Source organism: Melitaea cinxia, chromosome 21, assembly GCF_905220565.1.
Source record: "Melitaea cinxia chromosome 21, ilMelCinx1.1, whole genome shotgun sequence".
Classification (NCBI taxonomy): domain Eukaryota; kingdom Metazoa; phylum Arthropoda; class Insecta; order Lepidoptera; family Nymphalidae; genus Melitaea; species Melitaea cinxia.
In genome coordinates, this window is record NC_059414.1 from 3943571 (window position 1) to 3956252 (window position 12682).

General features: G+C 45.6%; 1 protein-coding gene across 1 annotated transcript; it reads left to right on the plus strand.

The window, feature by feature from the left end:
- The first annotated feature begins 5744 nt into the window (after nt 1-5744).
- On the plus strand, nt 5745-11844 carry LOC123664238. Its single transcript, XM_045598832.1, has 4 exons — nt 5745-5805; nt 5895-5968; nt 7031-7225; nt 7372-11844. Exons 1-4 carry the CDS (start codon nt 5745-5747, stop codon nt 11842-11844), a joined length of 4803 nt encoding a protein of 1600 aa, XP_045454788.1.
- Nucleotides 11845-12682: the final 838 nt, after the last annotated feature.

A 12682-nucleotide genomic window follows, 5' to 3' on the forward strand; every position in this document is an offset into this window, starting at 1 on the left:
GAAATGCTTATGACGTACGAGGAAGCACGATCCTTGTTGTTGTCTATGTATTTGTATTTGTATTTGTGTTGGGCTCGATTTTCCGCATTTAGACGCAAAGGTGGTCCATTATGCGTGAAAAGTGGGCTGACTAGTTCAGCCAGCCCAGCTCCTTCCAGAAGCTCAGAAGCCTCCTGGGGCGTTCACAGGCTTCTCGGAGCGTCCTTATATCCTTAAGGATGGTAGCCCGGTGTGCGGCCACTCCCTCGCATTCCAGGATTACGTGGGCGGCTGTTTCTTCAGCAGCCAGACAGCCCCTGCAAAGAGGGCTGTCTGTTGCATTCATGATGAATAGTTGGTGGTTGAGTGCCATGTGGCCGGTAATCGTGCCAACAACTATTCTGATGTCCAGGCGGTTGAGACTGAGCAGTCGGCACGCTAGGTGCGGTGATACTTCCGTGAGTATCAATTTGGACTGTCTACAGCCGGTTTGGTTTGCCCAAAGGGCATTGTGATTTGCACGTGTACGTTGCCTTACCCACGAGCGCAGTTGTCCGAAAGGTAGCGGCAATAAGATGGTTGGGCCGGCAACCTTTGTACTGGACCCCTGTCTTGCAAGCTCGTCGGCAGCATCGTTTCCGTGCGATCCACTATGTCCTTTTATCCACTGGAGGATTACCTCATTGTGTGAGGCTAATACTTCCAGGGTTTGATGACATTCGTATATAAGACTAGAGTTAGTCGAACTGCTCTCTAGCGCTTTAAGTACGGCCATGCTGTCCGACAGAATACGGATATTGCAATCCCTAATGCCTTTTGACAGGACGGCGGTGGCTGCATGGGTTATCGCAACACACTCACATTGAAAGATGGAGCTGTGTTGGCCCAGCGTTAGTGATAAGTTGATATTGAGGTCTTGTGAGTACACTCCGGCACCGGTGCCAGACCCCATTTTGGAGCCATCCGTGTAGATGCGGACCTCGCGTATGCCGGATTGGTCTCTTTCAGCCTCAAATGGTTGTATATGGTACTTTCTTTCGAAAATATGTTGTTTGGGAATCCTATCACAAGGAGCAGCAAGTAGTGGCTCATAGCTCACAAGGTTGCTCCAAAGTCTATTGTGTGGACCCTCCTGGTTGCACCACAAGCCCAAGTGTTTCAGCCTGATAGCTGACATAGCCGCCTCCTGTTGTATGAACAAGTCAAGCGGTGCCAGGTCAAGCATAACCTCAAGAGCTGCTGTGGGGGCGGTACGCATACAGCCAGTGATTGCAGAGCATGCTATTCTCTGAAACCGCTGGAGTTTGTTTCTAACGGTTGTAAGTTCTGTTCTCTGCCACCAGATTACCGCACCGTAGGTGATTATAGGCCTGACAATTGTTTTGTAAAGCCATAGAGTAATTTTAGGTGATATGCCCCAGCTTTTGCCGAGGAGCCTTTTGCATTGGCAGAGGATTATGCTGGCTTTGTTGATTTTTGAGTCTAAATGCCTGTTCCAAAGAAGCTTACTATCTAGGATTACTCCAAGATATTTGACCTCCTTGGTTAGGGCAAGACTGGTGCCAAATAATTTAGGGAGTTTAAGGTTTCCTAAATTCCGTTTATTTGTGAACATCACAAGTTTCGTCTTTGCGGGGTTCACTGTTAGTTCGTGGTCCGTACACCACTGTTCAACGACTTTTAGTGCGGCCCTCATTTGGTCGCAGACTGTCCTCTCAGATGGTCCACTGATGAGTACAGTTAAGTCGTCTGCATAGCCCACTGTTAGAAATCTGCGGTCGTTGAGCAAGGTGATCAGTTCGTCGATCACTATGTTCCACAGAAGTGGGGAAAGGACCCCCCCCTGCGGACATCCCCTCGCTACAACGCCTCTAGTTATTTCATTCACAGTGAATTGGATAGCCCTGTACTTCAGCATGCTGTCAATCCACCCGGCAATCGTGTTATTGACTCCATGCTTGGTCAGGGCACGGCTTATGCTGGTGAACTTAGTTTTATCAAAGGCCCCTTCAATATCAATAAAGGCGCCTAAGGTTGATATTTTGTGATGGAGATTGCCCTCTATATAGGATATAACCTTGTGTAGGGCAGAGTCCGTTGATTTGCCCATTGAGTAGGCATGTTGGTTGGGATTCAGGGGTTGCTCAACCAGAGTTGTGCTCCTCAGCTCCCGATCTATTAGCCTTTCCAAAACTTTCAATAGAAAGGAGGTAAGGCTAATAGGTCTGAATGATTTTGGTTGTGAGTAGTCTCCTTTGCCGGGTTTAGGTATGAAGACTACCTTAACTTCCCTCCATAACTTTGGAGTGTAGCAATAAGCTAAGCAACTCCTATATATGGAGACAAGGTGGTCGATAAGTTTCCTATCACTCCATCTTAGCAGACCTGGAAACACCTTATCCAGTCCTGCCGACTTGTATGGTAAGAAACTGTTGATGGCCCATTTTACTTTGTCATGTGTGACAATTTTCTTGGCGGTGATCCAGTCCACCATTACAGGTGTCTTCTTTGGCTCTTCCTCCCATGCCGCAATTCTTTCGATTTGGCATCCTGGGAAGTGTGTAGTTATTAACAGTTCTGAAGTTTCCAGATCCGTTTTGGTGTATGTTCCATCCGGTTTTTTCAGGTTACCCAGGTTGTGCACCGGTTCGCTGCACAATATATTCTTAACTCTGTTCGCCTGATTGTTCGTTTCTATGTTGGTACAAAAGCGCCTCCAGCACTCCTTCTTCCTTATTCTGATGCGCCTTTTGTAGTGATATTGGGCCTGCTTGTAGGCATCCCAGTGGTGTTCTAGACGAGTATTCTTTGCTCTGTTGAACAACTTCCTCACCCTGCGTCGTAGCTTTTCGAGCTCCGGTCCCCACCAGTGCCCTTTGCAGAACTGTCGCGCTCTAGGTGATGAAAGTGGGCATGTTTGTTCAAAGCTGGTGATTAGGCAGTCAGTTATCTGGTTGATATGATTATCAATGTCCTCCGTGCCTTCATGGTTATCGGGTAGTTCGACGCCTTTGAGTTTCTCCGCTGTCAGGAGCTCATACCTGCCGCGGTCCATCCTCCGAGGGTTACGGCGGGGTGCAGGTGACGTCAGCGTGACTTCAAGGTTGTATTTGATCCACCGGTGATCAGAGCACGACACGTCGTCAGACACATGCCAATCTGAAATATATTCGGACACATGCTCTGTCGCCAGAGTTAGATCAATGATGGTTTGGGATCTCGAAGTTACAAAAGTTGGTTCCGATCCTTTATTAATTACATTAAGCTTAGTTGCGAGTAAAAAAGAAACAAAATCCTCACCTCGCTGGTTGTTGTCCTTGCTGCCCCATGGCGCATAGTGCGCATTGGAGTCAGCGGATATGATGAGCTCCAGACCCTGGCGCTCGCAGTACTCAGCAAGCGCGGCCAGCTCCGGAGTGGGGATGTCAGCATCGCCCGGCAAGTAGGCGGATGCCATCACCACATCAGGCAGGCCCGAAGAGGGTTCCTTTTGGAGCCTAACGGTTGTAAGATCTCTGCTGCAGAACTCGGTTATTAAGGTGATGTTCACGTCCCTGTGTGCATAGATACAAGTGCGTGGGTGGTATACGTTATTATTTAGAAGTAGCTTACCTCCAATGTTGTTTAGACCGCAGATTCTCCCGTTCCTGATCCACGGCTCCTGGATCAGGGCCACGGTCTTCGTTTTTCCCTCCAGCAATCTGCGTAGGTTAGCCGTCGCAGTCTGGCTATGCTGGAGGTTGATTTGGGTGATTTTTAATTGGTTTCTAGGTGGAGCTGGCAGCGCCATCATCGCTGGATAGGATGGCGTCGTCAAGATCACCTGGCTCATCCTTGGAAAGATCACCCAGATCAAACTGGGGACTCAACTCAGACGAGCCGGTGTCGACGACAGGCTCCTTACTGGAGCCCGGCTGTCCCTCCACCATGTTGTTATTTGCACTGCCTAGGTCACTAGGGACCTTCTCGTCCGCACCGAGATTCGGCAGTGCAGTAGTGCGGTCATCGTGAAAACGAGCGTAGATATTACCAAACTTGTAGTAAATTCTACGCTCGCTTTCCCTCAGCTTTTCCGCGTCATCCTCCGGGATGCCAAGGAGGAGATACATCGTCGCCTTCTCCTCCGTTGGCACCGCATTGTAAAGCGCCCAGTTGGAGACGCGGAACTGCGGGTTCTGGCACATGATCCGCAGGCGGATTTTATCCAGAGTATCCTCCGGTTCCACCTGCGGGATCAACAGCCCTACTTTGACGCGCCGCGGGATCTCAGACTGCTTTCTTACAACCAGTCTGGTTCCCGCGCGTGGTGACGAAATCCTCCCTATGGAGCGGCGGAGCCATTGGAGGGCAAAATCGTCCCTGCACCACATCTTAAGGGTGCCCTCACTATGGAAGGCTTTCCCCCTAAACTGCGGTGCAGCGACGGGTGTTGTGGAGGTGGTGGGCGAGAATATTTCCTCGTCCATCACCCCCTGCAACTGCCTCTCAATTGCCTCAGCCTGCTCTTTGGAGAGGTCGTGGTAGGGTTCCATCATAATCGCGACGCAGTAGTCGTTAGACTTTAACGCGTCAGCGTATTTGATAGAACCGATAGTGTGGGTAGGCTTGCGACGCTTGCCACTACCCTGGGGGGTGAAGGAGTCATCCGGTCGGTCCCGCTTCGCGGGTTTCGACCGACTTGGATGCTCCCCGTGGCTCGCCTTTGTCGCATTCTTGTTTCGGCGTCTGGCTCGTTTGGTTGTGGAGGCGCAGGCAGCAGCAGTTGCCACAACCTCCGAGGGTGCCCCCACAGGTGCAGCCGGCCCGGCTTCGCCAGGGACCGGCGCAACACTGACAGGGGCAGCGTGGGTCCTTTCGTTCCCTTCGGCAGCTTCTAGCGGCCTACTCCCGTCGTCAGTCGGGCGTCGCGTTCGCCGCGCCTCCGCACGGACTACAGCCCGCTTCCCCTTGCGAGCCGACACCTGGTCACGTTTTTTGACCTCTCTTCTCTTAACAGTCACCAGGTTCCAGCAAGACTCGTCCTGCCAGGGTTGGGTGGCTGTCGGCATTGCTGCCTTCAGAGAAGTGAGGTCAATAGTGCTTGTACTTACCTCACTACTCAGGTGCTGCACCTGAGGTGCAGCCAGTAGCTGTGTTGGCGCAGCACTCAGGTTGTGAGCCTGAGGTGCAGCCGGTTCGATTGTTGGCGCAACACTCAGGTTATGAGCCTGAGGTGCAGCCGGTTGGTTGGTGGTAGGCGCTCCAGCAGGGTTGTTCGCCCCCGGTGCGGCCTTGGTATTAGGTTTTTTATTTTTGTTTTTGTTAGCCATGAGTGTTAGTATAAAGTTCATCCTGAGAGTGCTTCCACCCTCCTTGGAGCCCTCAAGTGGGGACGCTGTTAGCGCCAGAAGTCACCTCAGGATATAGAGCCCCACCCCGCTAGGAAGCAGGCCGAGCTGGGCGAGATGATTTACACCGTCCCACCCGTCGTCCACCCCCGACGGGACAGAGCTCTCGCCTGACGGCCCTCTGACGGGACGTCGCAGCCGATTGACCGAGGGTGGCTAGCCTCCGGCCTCCCGTGTCAGGAGAAATCCAGACCAAAGTGGAGTGTTGCCTTGGAGACGTACAACAGCCGACGCTCTTTCGGCTCAGCCACCAGGATTCCTTCATCCCCCCTTACGGGTCCCCGCGCACGGCACAAACACGCGGGTGGTCAATTGGGGCCAACCCTCGCTTATTGTTGCGACGGAAGGTCCGCAGGAACTTGACCACACTTGTTGTCTATGCTCGTGCGCGCATCGGCCGTGCCCTTTAATCGACCGATATTGTGCGACGTGGGTGGACGTAATCTGTTTTTATAATAACCGCTAAGGTGTGACCATAAGTTCGCGTGTGACCTTAGTACGGCCGCTGAATTATTTTTACCGCTGTAGCAGAGTTTAGCACTGGTGCACCCGACCCTTGTGAATCCCAGGCGCCTGGAACGCGCAGAGAAGAAGACACACAGGTGAGTGCTTTCCCTTTTGCGTTAGGGCATTGATGCCGACGGTGGGATCGGGGAAAGTGGCCTTTATTTGAACTGCGTACCGAGGGCGCGTGAACCACCCTTATCTTCCTTAAAACTGCTAACGAGGGCGGTGAATGCGATTGGCGCGAACACTGCCCCCGCGTGGTCCTTCCTTCGAGCCTAGATTACCATTCTTTTTTTTGCAATTATATTTTTTCTCACCGCTTACAGACCTTAATAAGGCTGTAATTTACGCTTTATATTATTCCCGCTATTTTAATAATTAGTATATATTATATATATTTATTTTCGCTTTTACTTACACTGTAATAGTATATTATTTTGTAAATTTGCATACTTATACTCGCTACAATAATTCGTTTAGTGTACCATTTATTTGTTACTCATTATATTAACTGCATAAATATAAAATTGACCTTAAAACGTCTCGCTGTAACTATTGCACGCATTTCTCGATTTGTTGACTCGCATCATTAGTACTCGAACGAATTTTTATTATTCTACCTTAAACTTTACGCATAATTAATTATTATTCAAAATGTAAAGTCGAGCGCAAAAGATAGATACCGGTGTTCCTATAACAATTAAGTTAATAGAATCTCGTATGCAAGCATATTTTAGTAGGTTGCAATCTATTTATGACGCTTCTAATAATATAAGTACTTCTCAGCTGCAAGATACATTTTTACGTTCTGCATATAATATCGATCAGTTAAGGACAGACTATCTTAAGTCAATAGAAGAATTAAATTTGCTTAAAATGCAGAATGATCCTGAATTTTCTCCAGATCATAATATGTTTCTCGCGTTCGAGGAAATTTATTGTATCATAAAGTCTATAGTTCAGCAGCTAAAAAGCCATACTACACCGCTATCTACAGAGAAGTCTAGATTAAATTTACCTCCTATTAATTTAAAACGTTTCATGGAGAATTAAAAAATTGGCCATCATTTTTTGAATGTTTTAATAACGCAGTACATAATAACACAAATTTAAGTAAATCCGATAAGGTATTTTATCTGTCGGGTATTCTTTCAAAGTCCGCGTTAACCGCTATTTCTGGTATACCGCCTACCGCAGATAATTACGATTTAATATATTCTACGCTGGTTGACAAATACCAAGACATCCGCACGCTTGCAAGTACATATTTACAACAAATTATAAATTTAAAGCCGTTGACCACAGCCTCCGCTGATGGTTTAAATGTTTTCTTAGATAAATTTGCAGCATCCGTATGTGCATTCGACAGATTAAATATTTCAAACAAAAAAGATTTTATTTTTCTATTTTTAGCATTACAAAAGTTAGATAAAGAAACTATTCGTAACTTTGAACTTTATGTTAGAAGTGAAAAATTGCCTACTTATGAATCTTTAAGTTTATAAAGGAACAAGTAAAAATTATAGAACGTTCTTCGTCGAATACTTTTAATACTCCACCCACTAGAAAAAACTCATATAGTAAAAGTTCTTCGCACTTCGCACCTAAACCGGTTAATAAAGTTAAGCACACTAAATCCTTTATTACTTCCGAATCAAATAATAATTGTTGTCCATTATGCTTAAAAATAGGTCACGAACAATTTTATCGCTGCCCTAAATTTCTTAAATTAACACCTAAAGAACGCTATAATATTGTTAAAGAAAACAATAGTTGCTGCAACTGCTTAAGTTTTAATCATAAAACATTTTTATGTAAATCAAATAAATCTTGTAGTATCTGTGAATCTAAAACGCATCACACTCTTTTACATTTTCATAAAAATCTAACATCGAGTCCCGCCTCAGGAATCGAACCCCGACTCACCGCGGAACAAAACCCCGCTACGCACGCACCGCACACCGCTGAGTCATCGGGCGCAACAAATTACTCGCCTGCCATACCTAGCTCGTACGACGCGTCTCATACAGTGCAACCGCTATCAATGTGTTCGAATACGTTGTTGAGTTTACGCGACGCGCACACCGTGTTACTTGCTACGGCGCGCATTGTCTTGCGCACCAGTGACGGTTACGAATATATCGCTCGCGCTCTGATTGATAACGGATCTATGAATGACTTTGTTACTAGTAATCTTTGTAAGAAATTATCATTAAAAATTAATTCACTTCCTGAAAAAGTTACTGTAAACGGGTTTGGTGGTTCTTCTAAGGAGGTTAAGGGACAAACAAATATTAAATTTTACTCGCGTTTTGATCGCAATATTTCTTTTAATTTACAACCATTTGTTGTGGAAAATATTACGGACCGCATTCCTACGTTACCTATTGATAGGTCGATGTTAGCATATCTTTCCCGCACGCCACTTGCTGATGATACATTCTCTGATCCCGGTGAGGTCGAGATGTTGATTGGCGCTAAGTTATTTACCCGCTTACTGCTGCCTGGCCGCGTCCATGGACCTCCAGGTACCCCTACGGGGATTCAAACTCCGCTTGGATTTATTTTAATGGGCGATGCTCCTGTTAAGTGTCGCTCCCACCGCACCGCCGCTCCGCCCTCTCATACGTTGTGTGCATTTACCGGCCAGCCGTTAGATGTACTGATGAGAAGTTTTTGGGAAACTGAAGAAGTTGCCACTCCTCGCTCCGCCTTGCTTAGTCATGAGGAGAAAGTATGTGAAGATCTATACAAGTCTTCAACTACCCGCGAAGCAACAGGTACTTATGTTGTTTCTCTGCCATTTAAAACTAACCCCTCAGCTTTAGGTGACTCAATGCAGAGTTCTAAAAGTAGATTTTTTGCTTTGGAGAAGCGTTTTTTGCGCGATCCAAATTACCGCTCCGCTTACAATAATATTATTACTGATTATTGTGATAAGGATTACATTTCTCCGATATCCGCAGACAGTAAGCTTCCTTCATTAACTTACGTCATTCCGCATCACGGTGTAATACGTGAAGATAAAATTACTACAAAAATCCGCATGGTCTTGGACGCTAGTGCACGTACTGATACAGGGGTGTCACTAAATGATATTTTATTTTCCGGACCAAATTTGCAAGCAGACTTGTTTATAATTTTGCTTAATTTCCGCTTACTTCCAATCGCACTGTGCGCTGATGTCGAGCAAATGTATTTGCGTATAAAGGTACATCCACAGTTTTATAAATTTCAACAAATACTTTATCGCTTCAACACTTCTGATCCTATTCAGTTGTTTGAATTTAAACGTGTTTGCTTCGGACTGACTTCCAGTCCATTCCTAGCACTGCGCACGCTGCGACAACTTGCAGACGATGAGAAAAATAATTTTCCGCTCGCCTCTGAAGTGATTAATGGTGGTTTTTTCTTCATGGATGACATTTGTTGTTCCATAAATGATGTGCACTCGGCGCAGAAGGTAGCCTCGCAACTTATTGATATGTTCGCTGCTGGAGGTTTCAAACTCCATAAGTGGTTAAGTAACTCGCCCGAAGTGCTCTCTTCTCTTCCGCAAAACCATTTGCATCCACAATCACTCAATTTTGCTTCAACCGCAACACAAAAGGTTTTAGGTGTAACATGGGAGCCTCATGAAGATAATTTTAATTTTTTCATTCGCCCCGCTAAGGTACCATGTACTAAGCGAAATATGCTGTCTGTTATAGCCCGTTTATGGGATATAATGGGTTTCGCTGCTCCTTTAATTATGTTCGCTAAGCTCCTAATTAAAGAGCTTTGGTTAATAAAGCTGGATTGGGACGACGAGCCTCCATCGCATATCCAAACCCAATGGACAAGGTTCCAAAGTGAACTTCCACTTTTGTCAAACTTATCCCTCCCGCGTCACATTGGTGTGACTCATGGTTGCAACGCTGCACTCTTAGGGTTTTCAGATGCTTCTGAGATGGGTTATGGAGCTGCACTTTATGTTCGCGTACAATCTGAAGACGGAGTTTCTGTACGCCTATTGTGCGCAAAGTCAAAGGTTGCACCTGTTCAAACGATAAGTCTGGCTAGGTTAGAACTTATGGGAGTACATTTAATGTCTAAATTGATTCACGTCGTTCTTAAAGCCTATGACAATCGCTTTATATTTAATAATTTTTTTGCCTTTTGTGACTCAACTGTTGTTCTTAACTGGATCAATTCCAGTCCGCATCGCTTAAAAACCTTTGTAGCTAACCGCGTTACTAAAATTCAAGAATGTTTAGATGTTCAAAACATTTATCACATTTCGGGAAAGGAAAATCCCAGTGATTGTTTGTCGCGTGGTTTAACTCCTGCACAACTTATTTCGCATACCCTATGGTTTAACGCACCGCCTTGGGTCCACCAAGACATTTCTCAGTGGCCTATTAAGCCCTTTGTATGTGTTAAATCCGCCCAGGAGTTACCTGAATATAAGGCAGTCGTTCTGTCAAATGTTTTACCGCCTTCCAATAAAGAAAACTCTACATTAACTACGTTGACTGAACGGATTTCTAGTTGGTCAAAATTACTTCGTGTGTTTACTTATGTATTGCGATTTTCGAAACGCTTAAAAACGCGAGGTAGTATTACCGCGGAAGATTTAAATAAATCGGAAAACTTTATAGTTCGCTCCGTTCAGACTGCTCATTTTTCGGATTTATTGAAACTATTACAAGCTGGCAAGCAACCACCTCTCTCGATGCGTAAACTGAGACCATTTTTGTTCGAGGGTGTTATACGAGTCGGTGGTCGATTAGAGAATAGCGATTTAACCTTTGATCACAAACATCCTATTCTTTTGCCTTCTAAACATAAAATAACCGATCTTATCATCGATTATGTTCACCGCACCGCTTGTCATGCTGGACCACAACATGTGATTTCTTTGCTTCGGCAAAGGTATTGGGTATTATCCGCTCGTCGCACTGTACGTGCGAGAATTCACTCTTGCATCGCATGTTTCAGAGCACGCCCTAAGCCTGCTCAGCCGCCGGTTATGGCTGACTTACCCACCTGCCGCTTAAAAATATCCAAACCTTTTGCGCACACCGGTGTTGATTACGGTGGACCGCTTATGATCACTTTGACTAGGAGACGTGGTATAAAAAGCCAAAAGGCTTATTTATGCGCTTTCGTGTGCCTGACTACTCGTGCAGTGCATATCGAGGTTGCTACCGATTTAAGTACCGACGCTTTTTTGAATGCTTTCAAACGGTTTATTTCTCGTCGCGGTCCTGTCGAAAGGATTTATTCGGATCATGGTACAAATTTCGTTGGTGCAAAATCATATTTAACAGAAATTCAGCAATTTTTAAGGTCTAACGCTTTCAGTGAAGATTTTAAAACAGAATTAGCTAAAAATCGCATTTCTTGGGAAATGATTCCACCTAACGCTCCCCACTTCGGTGGTGGATGGGAAGCGACCATTAAATCTTTTAAAACGCATCTTTTTCGAGTGATTGGTTCGCAGATCCTTACTTACGAAGAGCTCTTAACCGTACTCTGCCAGATCGAAGCAATTCTTAATTCAAGGCCGTTAGGAATACTCAGTGAAGATCCTGCGGAACCTTTACCTCTTACCCCTGCACATTTTTTAAACACGACGCCTTTGGCTTATCTTCCATCACCTAACGTGGAAAAGGATAAACCAAATTTACTATCGCGCTTTATGCTGCTTGACGGACTGGTCCGTTCCTATTGGCGAAGGTGGAGTGATGAATATTTACACACGCTCCAGATTCGGCAAAAATGGAATACGGATGTACCGAAGGTGTATAAGGGAATGATAGTGCTGATTATGCGAGATAATAGCCCTCCACTGCATTGGCCATTAGGCATTATAAGTGAGACGATTGAAGGTAAAGACGGTCACGTTAGGATAGCTTTAGTTAAAACTAAAACTGGTACATTGAAGCGTCCTATTGTTCGCCTCTGTCCTTTACCCAATATTTACTAACTTCATTTTCTTTCCTCGCATTAGCTTAAAAAAAAAAATTAACCGCCATTTATTTTACTTTTACTGCATTAAAAAATATAAATATTCAATTCAATGTTAATTATAATTAATTGTTTATTATTTATTTATATCCGCACTTTATTCTTGTAACCGCATTTTTAGTATAGCCGCATAATTTTACTTTATTGTTACTGCATTTATAGTATAACCGCGTATGTATATTTTTTTTTCTGTAACTGCATCTTAAATTTTTAATAGCTCCACCTCGCGACCCTCTCTTTTGTTAGTTAGCCTATTTAGGCTGATTATTCCTGCGTGTTGAAAGGCATTGCCTTTCAAGGCGGGGGATGCTGTTTGGGCCATTTTCGCTGTTTCCTTCCGGTTGGCGGAAATGCTTATGACGTACGAGGAAGCACGATCCTTGTTGTTGTCTATGCTCGTGCGCGCATCGGCCGTGCCCTTTAATCGACCGATATTGTGCGACGTGGGTGGACGTAATCTGTTTTTATAATAACCGCTAAGGTGTGACCATAAGTTCGCGTGTGACCTTAGTACGGCCGCTGAATTATTTTTACCGCTGTAGCAGAGTTTAGCACTGGTGCACCCGACCCTTGTGAATCCCAGGCGCCTGGAACGCGCAGAGAAGAAGACACACAGGTGAGTGCTTTCCCTTTTGCGTTAGGGCATTGATGCCGACGGTGGGATCGGGGAAAGTGGCCTTTATTTGAACTGCGTACCGAGGGCGCGTGAACCACCCTTATCTTCCTTAAAACTGCTAACGAGGGCGGTGAATGCGATTGGCGCGAACACATGGTCATGGGAGGACAGTCCGAAAAAG

Coding starts and splice junctions, on each gene's coding strand:
- LOC123664238 (XM_045598832.1), top strand. CDS start 5,745: ATGCTCGTGCGCGCATCGGCCGTGCCCTTTAATCGACCGATATTGTGC. Junction 5,806..5,894: donor ATTGTGCGACGTGGGTGGAC/GTAATCTGTTTT, acceptor TTACCGCTGTAG/CAGAGTTTAGCACTGGTGCA. Junction 7,226..7,371: donor TAGATAAATTTGCAGCATCC/GTATGTGCATTC, acceptor TGAATCTTTAAG/TTTATAAAGGAACAAGTAAA.